Below are 19,352 nucleotides of genomic sequence, written 5' to 3' on the forward strand. Positions count from 1 at the left end.
TATGTTTCTACAGGGCCCATAACAATATGGCCCATTGGGGCCCTTAGGTGCTACTATAATACAAAGAATTAATAACTAATAATAGCACTTCTCTTTGTAATGCTTTGTGAAGCATCCAGAAGCAGCTTCTGTCAGAAACATGGTACATTTCCACTACTGAGTTTTCCCCTCTTCTCGGCTGACAGTAATGAAAGCCCTTAGGAATTCTACTCTACCCCCACCACCCAATTTTATTATAATGTTTATAGGCCAGACCTTCAGCTCTACTGATCCCAATGAATATACACTAATTTACACAAGCGGAAAAGCTGGGCTCTGAATTAAAGCCATCGTATTAGCACAACATTGTGGCACAAAGATGCAATGCTATCCATAGCCATCATCATATAAGGAATGGGGCATCTGCAGAGACCAATATTATCTCAGCATTCCCTTTGTGGGGCGTGCCCTAAGCCTGCCCCAATGGTGATTTAGTTCTTCGAGACGCTCCTCCTTCAGCAACTCATCCCCATTCTCCCTTTTTTACTCTCTCTCCTGTCAGGGCCTTCCTGACACACTTCCACTCTGCGGACTAATGGCTGGGGCAGCTGAGTGTGGAGATGCAACATCCTTCCCTGAATTCATGAGGCATGGAAAACTCGGAAGGAAAAAAAACCACAACTAGACACATGAGTCATAGTGAAAACCATCTAGATTCAAAATGGATACCAGCACGGACCTCTGTCTTAGGCACTGAGATCACTTCCAAGTCAAGGCCCTGCACCTCACCCTCGTGCTCCTTCACTCCCTTTGCTCTAAAGAGGGCTGGTGCAAGGAAGTTTTGTGCCCTAGGCGAAACTTCCACCTTGCGCCCCCCCCCACCCCCGCCCTGAGGCGCCCCCCACCCGCGGCATCTCTCCTCCCCGGGAGCTGTGCGGCAGCTCCCCACCCCAGCTCACCTCTGCTCTGCCCCCTCCCCGAGCACGCGGCCCCCGCTCTAATTCTCCTCCCCTCCCAGGCTTGCGGCGCCAAACAGCTGATTGGCGCTGCAAGCCTGGGAGGCGGGAGAAGTGGAGCAGCGACTGCGCTGCAGCCCAGCCCAGGAACACTATGAAAAAAAATTGGGGGTACCGCTTTTTGGAGCCCCCAAATCTTGGCGCCCTAGGCAACCGCCTAGTTTGCCTTAATGGTAGCACCGGCCCTGGCTCTAAAACCCCTTCTTAAAAAAACAGTCTTCACGGCATTATTTTTATTACTAAACACACTCCTTAATGAGTTACACGGCACCTCCAGTGCCACCCATTGGTGACAACACAAATATGGCACTGCCAACACTGCACCCTCTCCTCAGTCAGTTTTCTAACTCTGCCAAAACTTCTTGTTAATCAATTTCATGGCATTATCATAAACTTTCCCTAATCAATTCCACAGCCTTACTAAGCTCACTCCTTAACCAATTCAAACTCGAGCTTTCAGTGAAAAATCACTTACAGAAATAAATATAAATCTGTAAGTAAACATTTCTCGCTAACCAATTAAAAAAGTAGCATTTCTTGTAACTCTTTAACATCTTTTTAGAGCATCAGGTAACATTCAACTCTGTTCTGTCTATATTACACTCATTCACTCAATCCAATAAACTTGCATTTCCAAAAGGCAAGAAGCCCCCTCACAGCAAGAATTACACCCTGATATATATCTGCAAATACAGGCCCAAAATAATCCCATTCATTACACCACATGTAAGGGAAGGGATGAGATAAATAGAGTGGTATAAAGAGCACAAAAAGCCTGGCACTACTGTGCTTTCTTTAACTCAATGGAAACAGAATGGGGTTGCATGTCCACAGAACTCGGTGAATACAGGGGTAATGATCTCAGGCAAAGAGGGAATGGTCAGGGGGAAACCCTAATGCCATATGCTCCCTCAACAGCACACATCTGGCAAAGGTTCGAGCAGTGCACAATGCAGAGCAGCCTCTAGGCGTTTTGATCTATGCAAAAACACCTTTGGCTGTGATCTCCTTGGCATCTATACCTTCCACCGCGGTGGCTCCTTTGTCCCCCAGAACAGCTGTATTGCTGGTGAGCATCTTTATTCCTGGCCTAGCCAGCAACTTTGTGACTCACCACCATGTGTTTGCTTGAGCTCTCCCCATTCCCTATCTCTCCTATTGGATGCATCAGGGCACAGCGGTTATCCATGCGAATCACCTGGAGGGCATTTCTTGTGGTTATACGTGCCTCCGGTGCATGTTTGCCTCATGGTTCTTACATGACGTTACCTTCGCATATGGCATTTCTTGGAGGTGAGTGGACAGTGTTTGGTGACTGCATGTGTATCCCTGACACACACACACCGATGGTATTTGGGGGGTACAGGTAGAACTGGTCCAAAAAAAGAGGGAAAAGGGGATCATTTTTAGCAAAAATTCTGTGAAAAACATGTCCCTTTTTTGACCTTTATCCTGTCATAGGATAGATGTTGCACAAGTGTCATGAGTTTTGTTGCCTGCAAATAAACCCTTCCCCTGCTACTCATGTGGCTGCAGTTATCTGTGGCCATATCCACTGACAGACCTGTACTGTTCCATTGCAGTTCTCTCTCTCTCTCTCTCTCTCTCTTCGTGGATCAGCTGCTTTTTCCCCAGCTGCAGAACAACCACACTTCCTATACATTTCTTCTTGCAGGTGCTACTGTGATATGCCACGGTGATTCCACCCCTGTGCCTCCTTCATCAAAAGTCAGCTACTAGTAGAATCAGCTCATTTTCTGTACCTCACTTCACAGTACTTAGGAAACGATACCAGCTCCTCTCTGAGACCATTTCTAGAACTGCTTGTGGTCTGCTGTGTACAGTCATACCAGAAGTATGAGTGTCATAATTTCCTGCCACTAATCTCTTGTGGTCGTTAAAGATCCCTGATGCCCTGGCCAAAGACCACCTCTGGCAATTACACTCTGCCAATCTAAATTCTCTCTGAACTTTCTATGGGATGTGGTATTTGTCTTTGCTTCCTTTGGTGTATTGTTAAACAGTTGCAATATTTCACCCCAACGATGGCTGGATTTCAATGATAAATGAAGTCATCTCTTTGTAGTTTGTAAAGTGCTTTGGAATTACAGATAAAAGATGTAAAAATAAAATACTATCGTCTATCACAAATAAACGTAAGGCACTGACACTCCTGCTAGTGGCAGCCATCTTTCATTTATGACATTAGCAATACCATGGGTCCAACACTAGAAACTTGTTTCCATCTCATTTTAATACAGTTTTAGAAACCACACAGAAAACTGTACCATTTTATATTAAAATGAATACATTAAAACATTCAGCATTCATCTGTTTTTAATAATTGCTAACCCGCAATTAATGCAGATAGGAAGTCACGTTACAGTCTGGCAATGGTTTCCAGTCTTCACCCAGACTGCCTATCTCATCAATTATGAACCTCTTCAACTTGGCAGCCACCTTCCAGAGGCTCAGAAATGCCAACTGTAATTTACAAACTTTGCCTTTCAAACATTTTCCATAGCATATTCCTGCAGAGATGAGCTTCCCTCACCTTGTGATCTTTGCTCAATTGACCGAGACAGGTGTGGGGGCCTTTTAAATGTGATACAACATGCTAAGGAATGTCTTAATAGGAGTAGAAAGGAGCTTTTTTGTAGGTGGTTGGCAGGAAGAGTTCTGCCTGAATGATTCCTTAATGCTGCTGGGGTTACATTTTAATATTAATTACATGTTAGGGCACCTGCAGCCTTGTCTAGGCACTGTTTTATTATTTAAATCAAAATAGATATTACACGATAGGTGAGAGGATGGTGGACTAAATAATTAAATGGAGCTCTGTTAATGCTGATTTTTATTTTACAATTTTATCCACATTTCAGATAACAAATAATATCAGAATTCAATAGCATTGTTCAAGCAAATGTTTTTTTAAAATATACCACACAATGCATGTATAGTGCAAAATTTAAAAATCCTATGGTAAGGCAAGGTACATTGTCTTCAAATGGTAATAACTATTTCCCAAATCCATTTTTTCCAACCTTAGTTTGAGCATTACATACACACTAAGGTTGAAGTTTGAAAGGGAAGCCATTTTTGAGTTATTTATACTGAATAATTATTTGAAAGCAGAACAAATGCATTTATTTCACACTCTCATAACTCAAAATTGGAGAACTGTTTTTTGCTCAGATTTTCCAAAACATTCCCCTTTGGGCTGAGAATGTACATGAGAAGTTGTTGCCTGAAACAAAATGTATTGAAAAAGCTCGAGCTGCTTGAAAATAGGCCAGTAAAGATGGATGTGAACTACAGACTCTGGACTGTGACATTTCCCAAAGTTGAGGGGGTGTTTAAATCCAGTTCAGCCCATTAGAGAGAGAAAATTCAGCCATTACATTTGGATCTTGGTCCATAAACTGAGCTACATACTTCCAAAGTTTGGGGGTGTTTGGATCCCGGGTTTTGGTTCAAACCAATCCATAAAGCAGGGATTTGGGAGGGAATGGCCTTCAGAAGGTTATCTGCAGCTTCTACACGTTGTTGCTATAAGCCTTGATTCAGCAAAGATCTTAAGTGCATGCTTAATTTTAAGCATGTGCATAAGTGCTTTGTTGAACTGGGGCCATAAAGCAGGAATCAGTTCACACACTCATATCCCACTGAATTGCAGCTGCCTCTGAAGAGGAACGTGCCAGCTGTTTAACCGGGCACAGCAACATTACACAACCGTGTAGGATAGGAATTGGAAAAGAATGATGTATCCCAACTGAAACTGCAGGGGGGAATTTAGGATGGCACAATGTCATTAATCACATGAAAATTTGCCCAGGACACTTCAGGGTTAACACCTCAACTCTTTGCAAGAAGTGCCACAGGATCTTTTAATGATCATGAATATTATCAGGGTCTCCCCTCAGGACTGAGCCACTAGGGGACGCACTGAGCTGGTGTCTTGTCAAACCACATTTTGAAGTGAAATTGCATCAAAGGGAAGGGAAAGCTGCTTCAGAGTTGCACGGGGAGCCATGGCAACCCAGCAGTACCTATTTTTAAAACTTGAAAGATTGTAAGAACATTAAGTCTAGGGGAAAAAATATTTCAATTTAAAAAACCAGAAAGTGCATATGTTCTTTAATGAATCTAATTATGAGTTTGTAAATAGCTAATCATTTATTTGTAGGTACCTGATGCATAGAGCCCAGATATGGTAAGATAATAAGCAGGCAGTCACTCAACTGAAGGAAAGGAGGTGTTCCCCACCTTACCTCCAATGTTTTGCTATCTCCAAGCACTGACTTGTCATCAGGGCTGGCTCCAGGCACCAGCTTAACAAGCAGGTGCTTGGGGTGGCCAAGGGAGAGGGGCGGCACCTGTGGCAATTCGGGGGCGGCAGGTCCCTCACTCCCTCTAGAAGCGAAGGACCTGCCGCTGAACTGCCGCCGCCAATCGCGCCTTTTTTCTTTTTTTCCCAATTGCCGTCGCCGATCGCAACTTTTTTTTTTTTTTGCGCCTCGGGTGGCAGAAATGCTGGAGCCAGCCCTGCTTGTCATCACAGTCCATACAGTACTTTAACACTCACTGGATTCCAAAGGAATTTTGCCTGTGATCACTGGGGATACCTCCGTTCCTTGTTTGTGTATTCTGCTCCCTCCAATTTCTCCCTGGACACTTCGGAGGAAAGGCTTAGGTTGACTTCACGTTGCAAGAAAAAAGAACTGGAACTCACATATTAAAAGCATATTACCAGCAGAAAATTAAGTTCCAGGGTATTAGCACTAAAAGGACTTGGTTCTGGAGCACTGGATGGCTCAGGGGGCTGGAAATGAGAAATGGAAATTTTACCAATCTGGCTACTGTTGGTAGAGACCAAAATTCATTCCCTACTGGGTGGTTTATGGGAAATGACTTGAGTGGGTCTCAGTCTGGTTCCAAATGGAGAGATATCCACAGCACAAACCCCAATATCACAATTGATAGTATTTTCTTCTCTTTCAAGCAGTGTTAGCAGAAAGACCAAGAACTGAACGGTACAGACACACTGAAGTCCTCCTCTCTCCCCCAGCGATAACCCCTCGAGTGCAGAGTTAAGGCACATTGCAAAAAGCGGTAGATGGGCAGAAAGCTTGTACTGCTGCTGCCCAGGTTGTACACTTCCTGAGAGCAAATAGAGGGCTTCAGCCCCCTGTGCTGCCCTAACACACTTTAATGTAAAAACTTCACATGGCTCCCCTAGACAGCATAACAGGAGACAGGGAGGAGAGTAGCTTGTGGCAGATCATTCTGCAGTGATGTTTTTAAGTCAGGCCAGTGGTGGCTTTGTTGGGAGAGGGATGGAATACTGTGGCTTTGCGTGTGTGTTGGTACCATTATAGAGCATTCTTCAGCATCCTCCAAAACCTGAAAACGTAACCTAGCAACCATCCAAATGCAAGGCCTGAGAGGGGGCAGGAAGGATACGCCTTGGTGATGGGACAGAGGGCTGTAGAAGCTGACTCCACTCTGACCATCCATCAGAATGATTTTCTCCTATGCTGCACTTGCTCTGTGCATAAAAAAGGGATGTTAGGCCCCATGGCTGCTAATCCAGCACCTTTGACCAGAAGTGAACTCCCTCTGAGAAATAAACAAACAAGATAGGGGCAAAGAAAACCCATACAGTTATGGACAGGGAAAATAAAATCAAAAGGAAGGAAGCAAACCATTTCCCAAGGCTCTATAGAGACAGAAAGAGAGTGTGAGCAAGAGAGGACAGGGGGAGACAATGACAAAAAAAGGGAGAGAGCCCATGAGTGACATGGAAGGCACTGGGCAGCCCCCAGCCGGCTGCTGCGGCTGCTGCTGGAAACAGGACAGGAGTGAACAGATTTCAACAGCAGGGATCTCTAATCTGTCAGCAGCAGTCACTCCACGTGCAACCAGACAGCATGGCACAGGAATCTGGTGCCAGCCTGAGGGCAGCCGGACTTGCCAACTGCTAGGAACATAATGAATTGCTAACGAGACCCCGGCTCAGAGGCTCTAAAAGGTCAAGTGATAATCATGCTCCAACACTCTCCCTTTCCCCCCAAATCTCCCTTTGCCTCTGATTTAAACATCACATCCCCAAGTGCCTCCTCCATTTCAGCAGCTAAGGATGGAGTCCGAAGCTCAGTGCCGCCATCTAGCCCATCCTCAGTCACCCTCTCCCCCGTGGTGAGCAGTGCTGCTCTCTAAGGACTAGACTGTGTAACCCTCCATGCCATTAGTGAACAGTTATTCATGCGCGTAGCCCCACTGACTTCAATGGGACTGTTTGTGTGACTAAGCATGCACATTTGTGAACAAGGGATTCGCAATCTAGCCCTACAAAACAAAAAGTCCCAGACACTTCCTCTTCATCTCAACTCCTCCTCCAGCCTCCACCCCAGACCCCTGCTCTGAACTCCTGAAAGACATAGGGCCAAATTGAGCCCTGGGACAAGCTGGCATGACTCCCATTACAGTTAAAGGAAGCGATTGTTCCTGGGTTGAATCTGGCACAGAGTATCTGTTCTAATTTTGGGAGGATGGGGTAAGAGGAGGGATGCAGGAGAGCTCTGTGTCGGGGGGTAGGGATTGGAGGGCAGGCTAAAAAGGAGAGCACCATGCCAGGGTGTGTATGTTACATACATAGGTACCCTAGTCCCCCCAGGGCTGGCAATCCAGCATGTATAGTTACATAGGAGAGCACCATAGGGGCTATATAAGAGAAGCCCTGAGTAGAGCCAACATGGTGATGTGTATAGGAAAACACCACAATCGGCGTGGGGAAGGGGGCAGATATCATTTGGTGTACCCAGGACTGGATTAAAAAGAAAAGTGAAGCCTCCAGTAAAAACTGACTAAATGAGTGGTCTCTCCTAGCCATGGGTATCCCTCCGACCATTTGAGAATGAATGGGCCAAATTCATCCCTAGTGTAAATCAACTGACTTCCATGCATTTCCACCAAAGATTAAATTTGGCTCAGTGTTTTTAGCCCTGAAAGTCTAAGGGAAGAAATGGCATGAATGTGATGCCCTCCATTTCACCACAAGTGGCATGATATACATGTCAGGAACCAGTGGGTCTATCATAATCTGGGAGCAGCGGCTTTAAAAGGCAGTGCTGAAGTGCTCCTCTCAGTGACACACTAGAGTTTTATTTTATTTTATTTTTATTTATTGTGAAAAAGTCTCTGATCCCTTTCTAAACCCCCCCCACACACACACACACACATTTTGAGCACTGTCGGTACCCTCAAGAAACATCCAACTGTTACTCTCCTGCCTACACTTAGCCACAATGCAGTCTCTAGCAATGAGAATGAATCCCAGTCAATTCAGGGCATCTGCCATAAATCCTGCTACCACAAGAGTTCTCCGGGGTGCTGAATCAAACTGGCTGGTCCAGGAAGGTTACGGCCAGTTCTCTGCTTCCAGCCAACGGGGTTGAAACAAAATCCCAAAGGACACAGGTCACTAAGTCTATTATACCCTAAGGGAGAGACATCTGGATCCCAACTGTCTATATTCTCATCCAGTGAAGAAATACATGAATACATGCTTATTTCAAGTACTCCCTCTGATCACTGATTCTTAAGATCTGCATCCAACCAACCATCCCCAACCTGTTCCTAAGTGCCAATAGGGAAATATGACTCTGCAAGAATTGAGTTCTGTTCAAATTGTTTCAGCCAGAATTTCCAAACTGTTTACTGTTCCCAATACATTTCTGAACTACTTGGCCTGGGAGGTTCCAGAGACGAGAGTTAATGTCACCCACAGAGTAGAGGTATCAAAGGTACACCCCCACACACCAATCCAGTTTACCAGCTGTTTTTAAAGGGTGGGAATTTGAATCCGCCTTTTCCCTCTTTGTTATATCTCTTTGCACAGTCAGTGTAATCCCATGTTTGGGTTTCATTCCAAAGCAAATGCTTCAGTACTCTCTTTATTAAAATGAAAAGTGATGTGTGCAGACTGGTGCTAAATGAAAGACTATTAAAGCCAATCAGTCTAGAACTCATTAGTAGCCCTACAACAACAAACTAGTAGTAATGGACCAGCATTCACAAGCAGCCTTGACAGCAACCAGTCAGTAGAAACAGCCCAGATCTCATGGAAGTCTCTATAATAATACAGTGTATACTGCCCAGTGATCATGAGCAACCACACAAAAAGAACAGGCTTCTGCTCGTGAAACCATGTGTCCCAGAAATAATATTTCTTTCCCATGACTCATCCCCAAGCTCCAGTCTCAAGAATGCCTGTGTTATTTATTTATTTATTTATTTATTTATGTGTTCACATTTCCAAAATCTAACTATAGGCATCCATCCTGGGCAACTATCTCTCACATTAAAGCCACAAGAAACAAAGGACTCCCATAAATATATCCACCCTAGTCCACTTCCTCCCCGGCAGCCTTAGAGAAAGGAGAGAATAGATAGGCTTTGCAGCATACCTGGAAGGTTAACAAATCTGGCTCTGGCAGACAAAATGGGAAGCGAGTTTAGGGTGAACAGATAGCAAATGTGAAAAATTGGGCAGGGGGTGGGGGGTAATAGGAGCCCATATTAAAAAAAGCCTCAAAATCAGGACTGTCCCTATCAAATCAGGACATGTGGTCACCATAAGCGAGTTCTAAAACTGAGGGCCTTTCACGGAACATGCCCTTCAGGAAGCTCCCTCTCCTCACGTCTGGTGATCTCAGCTGGTGTACTATGGCATAGGGATAGAGGAGATCTCTCAGATAACTTGATCCCATCCCATTTAGGGCTTTATATCATCAGATGTAACCTTGCTAGACTGGCAACTCTGGATTTCCAGACCCGTGCCCAGATACCCTCTCCATGATGCTAAGAGAGAAACTGAACCCTTGGCACTAATAGGAATGAATGGGAAAAAAGGCTGACATTTGGATTTTCAGTTTATATTTGGACCCTGAATCTAAATATCACATAATCCAAATATCAACCAATTCATTGGGCCCAGTCCCTTCAAGCAAAACCTAGAATGTGTACATGGTGGTGGTACAGTTAGCTACTTCACCAGGTGGACTGATGTTCCCACTACATAATTCACGTGCACCACCCATACAAGACATGTTTATGCATTTTGATATACTACACTCATTTGCTGATAGAAGAGCTCATTTCTCTAGTGTGGCATGCAAACACTCCATCAGGAAGCTAAGCACTTGATGCTATCTCCAGAGTAACTTCTCAGAGAGGAACAAAAAGATCCATAGGAGAAAAATCTCCCCACATGTAGAAAATGGCCACTATAATATATGGGACAAGTATTTCTCAGAGTGTCATTTCCCTATTTAACTAGTAGAGCTATTTCACCAGTAGTTATTTTTAGGAAGAAATTTGCAAGATCTACTAATCAGGATCAAAGACCCACATCCCTAACCTACCTCAAAGAAGCATCAGTTTCAAGGTAAACAGGAAACTACAGTTTCTACATGAGACTACTACTAATATTAGCACCATACAAGGTGAAAGAAAGAGTCCAGATGAGAGCCCATCCTTTTTCTGATGCACTCTGCATATGGACATTCATTCACACAAAATTTTGCTTGCACAAATGTTTGCAACAGTGAACTTAAAGGGGGTGAGAGAACGTGATGAACCAAAATACTGTTTCTAATTCTCTAAATTGTTCAGATACCTTTTCCCCGTTATTTGCCCCATTCTATTGACTACTAATGGAGCCAACAGAAACAGAGATTATTTGATTTTGGCTGCATCCTGAGCTACATGTACTTCCCAAAAATAGATTGGCTAGCAGTGGTCAGGATTCAAGCACAGACCCTGGGAAATGACTAATTCACAGCCTTAATTCATAATGTGCTTAAGATGAACTAAATTAAACTTTTCTTTAGCTTGATGCGTCATTCTTTCTAGGATAGAATGGGAAAATTCCTTCATCATGTTACCTCCCAGCTATGGATTTGAAGCAGTTGGGACCTACTTTGGATTAGACAGCAGTTTCTGAAATACTAACTACAGGGCTATCAGTTGATCCCTGGAGTATTAGCAGATCATGCACAGTTTGTAGCTAACCCGCACCCATCATGCTCATGTATATATATTTCTCCACTCTGCAAGCTGTAGATGGCTTCATTGACTGCAGGGGTCCATTGACACCCTGCAGTTAGTGTTCTGGAAACTGCAGTCCAATCCCAAGCATTTCTGACCTTTTAAATCCATTCATATATTGCTCCCTCATATTGCATTGTATATAGTGTAGAACTACTATAGGATCCTTTGAGATGAAAGCAACTAGAAAAATACATTTTTATTTACTATCTGGTACCCATGAAAAATGAACAGGTTGGTAGACTTTAGGGCCCCAGTTAAACAAAGCTATAAGCATGTGCTCAAAGTTTAGTGCCTGGTAAGTCGGATTGAAGGCAGTGAAACTTAAAGGCCTGAACCTAAGCCCATTGAAGTAATGGGAGGACTTCCATTGACTTCAGTGTACTTTGGATCAGGCCTTAAGTGTGAGAGAACTGGGGGGCATACAAGGTCTCTCGCCTCCTTTTTTTTCGCATATTCACATAACTTTTGAGTTGAGGCAACAAAGGCATATGGTACCTTCAGATATTTATGGCCACAATTTTAAAAAGTGACTTCAAGGTCCTAGGTGCCTAACTTAAGACACCATAAAGGGGCCCAATTTTAAGGAAAGGCTGAGCTTGCACCCTCCCTCTGAAAATCAGGCCTTTTTACAGTGTCTCAAAGAGGGCACCAAAATATTGAAGCATAAAACAGAGTCTGGAGATGATTGTGGGAGAAATGGAAGAATGGGACATCAAGATTAGCAGAGCATGTGTCAGCTATAAGAGAACACTAGACAAACACAGCGGCAGCTAAAATCACTAGTCACACTGAAGGCCAGAAGAAGAGGTCTGCATTTTCATCTGTGACTAGTGATTTTAGCTGCCACCATTTTGGGGTGTCCAACATGATACATATTAAAGATAATTGATTTTCCAAAGACTGGGGCTCAGCAATTTCTGAAAATCAGGCCTCTTTAAGGTGAATCCAGTTGGGAACCGAAAATCACTAGTCACTTGAAAATGTAGACCAAGAAGCTTTACCTTAATGCTGTGGTTGGTAACTTTGTATGCATTAGATTTAAAACTTTCCCTACTGCATCACTCAGAAGAAGAATAGAGAAGAAATACAGAAGAATAGGGAAGCCTGAGCTAGGGAGGAGGCTGCTAATGACCATAGTCAAGGTAGTTTTCAGGGGAGCAGAGCAGGCAGAAGCCAGACTGGAAGAGATTAAGAAGAGGAAGTCTAGACAATGTGAACTGGCAGCATGGTCAAGGAGTGTGCAGACAAAGGGGAATTAGGAAATGGAAGAATAGTTAAAAAAATAGAGGGACAAAGAGAAGGCTTTTCCCTTAAGATCCCATTACTTGGGCAATAGAAAACTGCACTGGGCAAAGCAGTGAAGGAAACAACCCTATGTTGACACGGAGGATGGCCGCAGGGGTTGTCAGCATGTGAAGGGAGATCTTTTCTCTCTTGAATTTTTTCTATGATTCAATGATACTGTCCAGTAAGGAAACGTCCTTACTTATCTTTCTACCTGAACTAACTGGAGAAGACCCTCCATTCCTCTTTACACATGAACAAGGGGCCTCCTGTCCTATTTGCATTTGATCCTATTATGATCCGAATGCAGGGGCTTAAGGGTAAGTGGTTCTTTACCAGTGTGAACTAGGAATTGTGGCACAACCAAAAGGCTTTGGGTAAGTGGCATGCAATTTGATCAACAATTACAATGAAGTACCTGCCATAGTCATTAAGGGCCATATTTTTCAGAAGCACACACTATAGCTAAAGTCAATGGGATCTGTAAGTGTTCATCACCTCTGAAAAATCAAGCCCTGATTGTCCCAGAAACATACTACAAATCTGCTCTAGACAGACTTTGACATCTGGTACAAATTGTACCTGATGAATCAGAACATGCAGACCACCCAGTGACAACACTTGATTGACCTACCATATTTGCACTGTGCCATGATATTTACATCAAGGCAAAAGACAAAAATGCATGCGCTTTGTGGAGACCCCCTTTGGAGAGTGTAAGCTGGATTCCCCCTACCCTTGTCCACCAGCAGTAAAAGGACAACCTACCCAAGAATGTCCATATGCACAGACGGAGCAGCAAGTCACTAGAGCATGACAACCCAACCCCTCCAGGACCCATTAAGCCAGATGAGGATTTTGCATCACTTCCCAATTCAGGTTTCCTTCCCTGGATTGGTATAACATACTGATGCTCTGAGGGGCAGAGATGGGAAGAGGAAGGAAATCCAGTGCTTAGGGTACTAGCCTGGGGATTCAGGAGACTGAGATTCAACTCCCTGCTCCACCACAGACATCCTGAGTGACCTGGGGCAAGTCACATAGCCCCTCTCTGTGCCCTTCCCATTTGTAAATGGGGATAATACTTCCCTACCTCACAGGGGTATGGTTAGGATGAATACATTCAAGATTGTGAGGCACTTCAAAACTACAGTAATGGGAGCCATATAAATACCTAACAAAAATATTGCTCATTACCCGGACCACTGTGTGCATTGTTGGCAGTGAAGGGGGGGGGCGGTCAAACCCAGGACCTTCTGGGTCTAAATACATGAGCCTCCAGAGGTTGGGCTAGAAGACCCAAGTCTGTTAGACAAGGTTTTATCAGCCTTTATGCGTTCCCCAGCCATTACTAGAAGGGGACAGAGCAGCACCTTGCGTGGGTGTGAGTTATATCCTCTTTTATGCAAAGAGACACTGTTAAGAACCATAGGATCCATTCTTGTCACACACACATGGAATCTTTCATCCTTGGAAATGTGCACCCAGACTTTTGCACTATGCAGTCACTGTTCATCCACCTCCTGGGTGCTCTGGCTCCTGTTCGGTATTGACTTTCCCACCAGCACCACCGAGAGCTGTTGAAGTAGTAGCATGAAAGGACATGAACCACCTCAGAACTGGCCAGACCATTAAAAACCTTCCATTTGCTCAGCTTCCAATTAATGCAATCTTGAGTTGCTCTCCCTACTGGTCTCCTAAATGCCACAAACTTCAGAAGGGTTTTTCAGATGCCTGCTTGTGACCCCCATTTCCCACCCATTACCCTTACCTGTTCAGCATGTTGGACTGGTAGATCCGTTTCTCCTGGGTGTTGTAACAGCTGCTCTTGGGCTCAGGGATGAAGCTGTGCTCAGACAGCATGTCAGAAGCAGCCGTGGTGATTATGGCTATCCCATCCCTCACCCTGGCAGGAAGGCCATAGTCCCACTCATCGTACGACACAGAGATGAGGCCAGTGGGGAACTCAGATGGCACTGTGTCTGTATCCCCTGCCACCAGGCTGGGCACGATCCATGTGTAAGCATAGCCTGTCAGCCCCACAGAGTTGGCCACCTCAAAGATGTAGGTGGCCTCTTCCTTAGTGCAGTAGAGGAGTATGACAGGGCTCTGGAGCTTCTTGAGCTGGTTCTGGATCTTTGAGTCTCCATCATCCAGGGACATGTCCAGCAAGAGGACCTCCTCCAGCTCCCAGCCCACGAAGCTGTTCTCGATGGTGCTGCGGATCTTGTTGACGAAGTCCTGGTAGCCAGGGAAGTAGGTAGTGACAATGGAGAAGATGTACCAGTCATATTCTTCCATGATGTTCAGCATGACGGAGGCTTGCTGTTCTATTGATGGGCCAAACTGGAAGAACATGGATGACTCATCCTAGAACAGAATGAAAAAGAGAGAGAAAAAACAAGAAGGGGTCAAAGAAAATAAAAAAACAAGTTCATGGCCAACTCCAATGAGTAGGGGAAGAGGGGAGATAGGCTATACACCTCTTTTCTTTGTGTTTTGGGCAGGTGTGACAGATCTCAGGACACCAAGGACTGTGAGCCACCTTGTTATCTCCTGCCTCCTGAAAGAGGGAGGCTTTTTGTGGAAGCTGGATGTCAGCTCTCTGGCATCACCTGCCTTTCAGCCACCCAAGCATCCTTTCCTCTGGGTTATGCCAGCCCTAACTTTGCCTTTCAGGGTAACAATAGATGCACTCAAATCCCCAGTCCTTGTACATCATTCCCCTGTGATATCCAGTCCCTGACAATGGCTGCCTGCAGAAATTTCAGGTCCTCTGCACCCCATGTACCCCAATTTACCAGTTTTAAATTAAACCACTCCTGTAACCCACAACACTTGTGAGTGCTTACCATAAAATGAAAGTAAAGTATTTATTTTTTCTTAAATAAAATAACTGGAAGTGAGAGAAAGTGATGGAAGCAAACGGTTACAATGCCAAACAAATCAAAAACTGTGAACCCTGGTCTACATTTATCAATAGTTACCTTTCCTCACAAAGTTCAGTCTGTTGCAGAGCCAGAATCCAAATGTTCATGAAAGCCCCCTGCTTCTTAAGGGGTTTCCTCAGTGAATGAATACAGAGGGCATTTCCCTACACTCTGTTATACTGAAACAATCTTTTGTCTTTATTCATAGCCAGGGCAATCTCCTGCCTGCTATAATGTTCCATTTCACCTCTGAGTGGTTTTGGTCATTCGGAATTGTCTTTGATGATTTCTGGGATGTTGCAAGGGTATACAATCGTACCTTGCATTACCTTGCCAGCTGACTAGGGAGGGGTAATGCCCTCATGCTTGAATGGGTCATCACATTACACCTGGTGACTAGTTTTTACTCTGAGTTCATAAAGTATACTTTCAATATAAATAAATTATTCCTTAAATACTACCTGTACATACATCTCACAAGGATTATGAATCTCAACAAGTTACGAGCTTTCTGTAGATGCTGTACATGTTACTCTTTGTGGACAAATATCCTGTAAGATATGTGTTTGGTGTAGTGAGTTTGTCAGGTCCAGGGTGAGAGATGTTTTCTGAGAACAGGGGACCCTTTGCCAAAGAACGTCTGTGTTACAACAAGATTCAAGGATTATTATTGTTAATAACAGAGCTGGGCAAATACCAAGGGGGAGGGAAAGAAAATATTTTATGGTGGTTGTTCTTGTTTTCTTTTTGAGTATGGCTATTTGAAGCTGCTTAGGGGTCTGGAATATTAGAAGTAATCCTGGAAGAGAGGGATGAATGAGTTCAGTGTAGATGAGGTCACAGGGACAGAATAAATGCTATTTCTATTGGGGTGTTTTTCTTATCCCTCCACCTGTATTAGGTTGCCTTTCTTACCATGCTCAGGCCTTTGCATGAAAGAAAAATTAAAATGAATCAATTTTAAAACTTCAAAAAGTGATCTTTAGAAAGAGCTTTTCTACAAATCCCAGTTAGCCAGTGGCACAATGAAAGTGTTTCCCATACTGGTAGTTCACAATTGCAATTTGTCAACGGTCCAGTGTAATTTTACATCCCTGCTTTTCCCCTATCCATGTTGGAAATGAATGAAGGAAGCATTTCCATAGTAGTTTCATTTATGGATTGATCTTATGCCTTTTAAAATCAAGATAAAACTCCCATTGACTTCAATGGCATACGATTGAGCCCCTAAAAAAATGGTAGAATTAAATGTTGGACTTCAGCAGAGATTCATGTGACAATAAGGTGGGCCATCCACAGCCAGTTTTAGGAATGAAGCACTGGCCTTGCCTCTTCCCAGCAAGCCTGAAGAATTGGAACAGAGGTCATAAAGGAGATAAACAGGTGTTTTAGGTCAGAGGAAATCTATTGCACACAATAAGCCCATAAATGCCCTAAAACTTTACCTCAGGACATACACAAATTTAGAATAGAGTGAAGAGCAGATCTCTACCAAAACCATCCTCCTACTGTCTGGCAGGCAAAGATGCTTTTCAACCGAGGTCCCAGCTAAATCGTCCATCCATTCTTTCCTTAAGAATGTTTTTGATTATCTGCTTCCACTCTCTCTCCTTTAGCAGAATATTCCATAGCTGAGCAACTCTGGAAAGAAAATCCTATCCCAGTACCCAGCCGTAACCTGCTTGGCTCACTTTCCAGACCTGATCTTGTGTTGTCCCTTAACCCTCTGTAAGCTATGGCAGTGGTTCTCAACCAGGGGTATGTGTACCCCTGGAGGTACGCAGACGTCTTCCGGGGTGTACATCAACTCATCTAGATATTTGCCTAGTTTTACAACAGGCTACATAAAGAGCACTAGCAAAGTCAGTACAACCTAAAATTTCATACAGACAATGACTTGTTTATACCCCTCTATAAACTATACACTATTTATATTCCAATTGATTTAGTTTATAATTATACGATAAAAATGAGAAAGTCAGCAAATTTTCAGTACTAGTGTGGCTGTGACACTTTTGTATTTTTATGTCTGATCTTGTAAGCAAGTAGTTTTTAAGTGAGGTGGAACTTGGGGGTACACAAGACAAATCAGACTCCTGAAAGGAGTACAATAGTCTGGAAAGTAGTTGAGAGCCTCTGAGCTATGGTATTTAAACAACAGTGAGGTCAGTTATCCCACCAAATTCTCTCTCCATTTTTAAAAGTAGTGTTAACACCACTCCTAGAACACTGCATACAGTTCTGAGCATCTCAGAAAAGCAGAAAAATAATAGCAACTTGAAAGCAAGTCAGAGAACAACCAAAAATAACCAAAGTCCTTATTTGTGTCCCATGTATTCTGTGGTTGAACTAGTCATAGAATTCACTCTTTGCCACAAAAATCTCATATTTCTTTAAAAAGATATATTTCTAGCCTTGATGGTTATGGGGAAAAAAACATGAAAATGTGACCCAAATGTAAACTAATGCAGTGACATCTGAGTTTAAAGACAGCCTGAACAAATAGCTCTGAGACATTTCATTGTAATGGACTGTTAACTCTGAAACCTGAAGATGACATTGTATTGCAACTGAACACTGAAACTGGAGAGAAATCTTAAAATAAATTTAATATAAAAACAACACAGGGAGCTATATGATCGTATTATTCATCTTCATATTAAATTCAATAAAATCCTCCTTTTCATAAATTTATCTAAAGCTGCTACAGAATTTCCATAATTTCTACCAAAGACTCACAGAACTGAGGGACTTAGCCATAGATAGGGCCCTTCCAAATTCACGTCCGTGAAAAACGTGTCACGGACCGTGAAATCTGATCTCCCCCATGAAATCTGGCTATTGTCAGGGAGACCAGATTTCACAGAGTTACGTGGCTGGAGAGTGGCGGCTGCTGGCTGGGAGCCCAATTCTGAAGGTAGCATCACCACCAGCTGCAGCACAGAAGTGAGGGTGGCATGGTATGGGGGGGGGGGGTCATCAATATTTGTATTGATGGTATGGGGGGGCAAGGCTGGCCTTACAGGTAGGCGAGTGGGTGACCACCCAGGGCCCCTGGTCACCTCCCCCACTCATCCACACAGCCAGCCCAAAACCCCTTTCCCCAGTAATGGGTCTGGAGCCAGGGAGGGGCAGGGCTGAGGGCGCCCCAACCAGGAGCTCCTACTATGAGTGGGGTTCCAGCTGCTAGTCCCGGATGGGCTGGGGTGGGACAGGACGACTTCTTCCTCTGCACGGGCTGCTCCTGAGGTCAGGTCAGAGATCCATCTCCAGGAATCTCTCCCAGCTTCAGGAAGCTCCATGGCTGCTGGCTGGGACTCCAGTTCTGAAGGCAGAGTTGCTGCCCGCAGCAACGCAGAAGTGAGGGTGGCATAGTATCGTATTGCCATCCTTACTTCTGCGCTGCTGCTGGCAGTGGTGCTGCCTTCAGAGCTGGGCACCCAGCCAGAAGCTGCTCTTTGGCTGCCAACCTGTAAAGAAGGCAGCAGCAGAGAAGTATGGGTGGCAATACCATGACCCCACCCACTATAACTTTGTGACCCCCCGCCCATTGCCCCATTTTGGGTCAGGACCCCCACAGCTACAATACTGTGAAATTTCAGATTTAAATATCTGAAACCATTAATTTTATGATTTTTAAACTGTGAAATTGACCAAAATGGACTGTGAATTTGGTAGGGTCCTAGCCATAGAGTACACAGACCCTCACTTGATACATTTTTTAGCTCTTTCAGTAGTTTCTCACTTGGCTAAATGACACCTAAGAGATGGAAGATAATAAATCTGCTAGCATTTAAAGGGTGTATAGATCAAGGAGGAAAAGGACTTGTTTAGGATTGTACTGACACATGGGAGGGGGAGAAGTGACATAACTGAACAAGTCCTTGCCATCCTAATCTTGATGATTTGAAACATATTCAGATATTACAATTAGAGGGTGTGGGTCAGACATCTTAAACTACAGGACTGTACAGCCAAACGTCCCTCAGGTTGTTCTACCCCAATGTCTGAGATAGGAAATCTCCATTTC

At 44.1% G+C, this 19,352-nt stretch overlaps 1 protein-coding gene across 5 annotated transcripts in view; it reads right to left on the minus strand.

Annotated features, from left to right (window-relative positions):
• GRIN2B (glutamate ionotropic receptor NMDA type subunit 2B) overlaps positions 1 to 19,352 on the minus strand; it is a 270,832-nt gene that overhangs the window by 135,369 nt on the left and 116,111 nt on the right. For all 5 annotated transcript variants that reach the window (XM_005308916.5, XM_005308915.5, XM_065562233.1 and 2 more), the window contains one exon: positions 14,164 to 14,762. In XM_005308916.5, coding sequence (XP_005308973.1) covers positions 14,164 to 14,762 — 599 coding nt within the window. The remainder of the gene's footprint in view (positions 1 to 14,163; positions 14,763 to 19,352) is intronic.

The sequence above is a fragment of the Chrysemys picta genome, chromosome 1 (assembly GCF_011386835.1).
Source record: "Chrysemys picta bellii isolate R12L10 chromosome 1, ASM1138683v2, whole genome shotgun sequence".
Lineage (NCBI taxonomy): Eukaryota > Metazoa > Chordata > Testudines > Emydidae > Chrysemys > Chrysemys picta.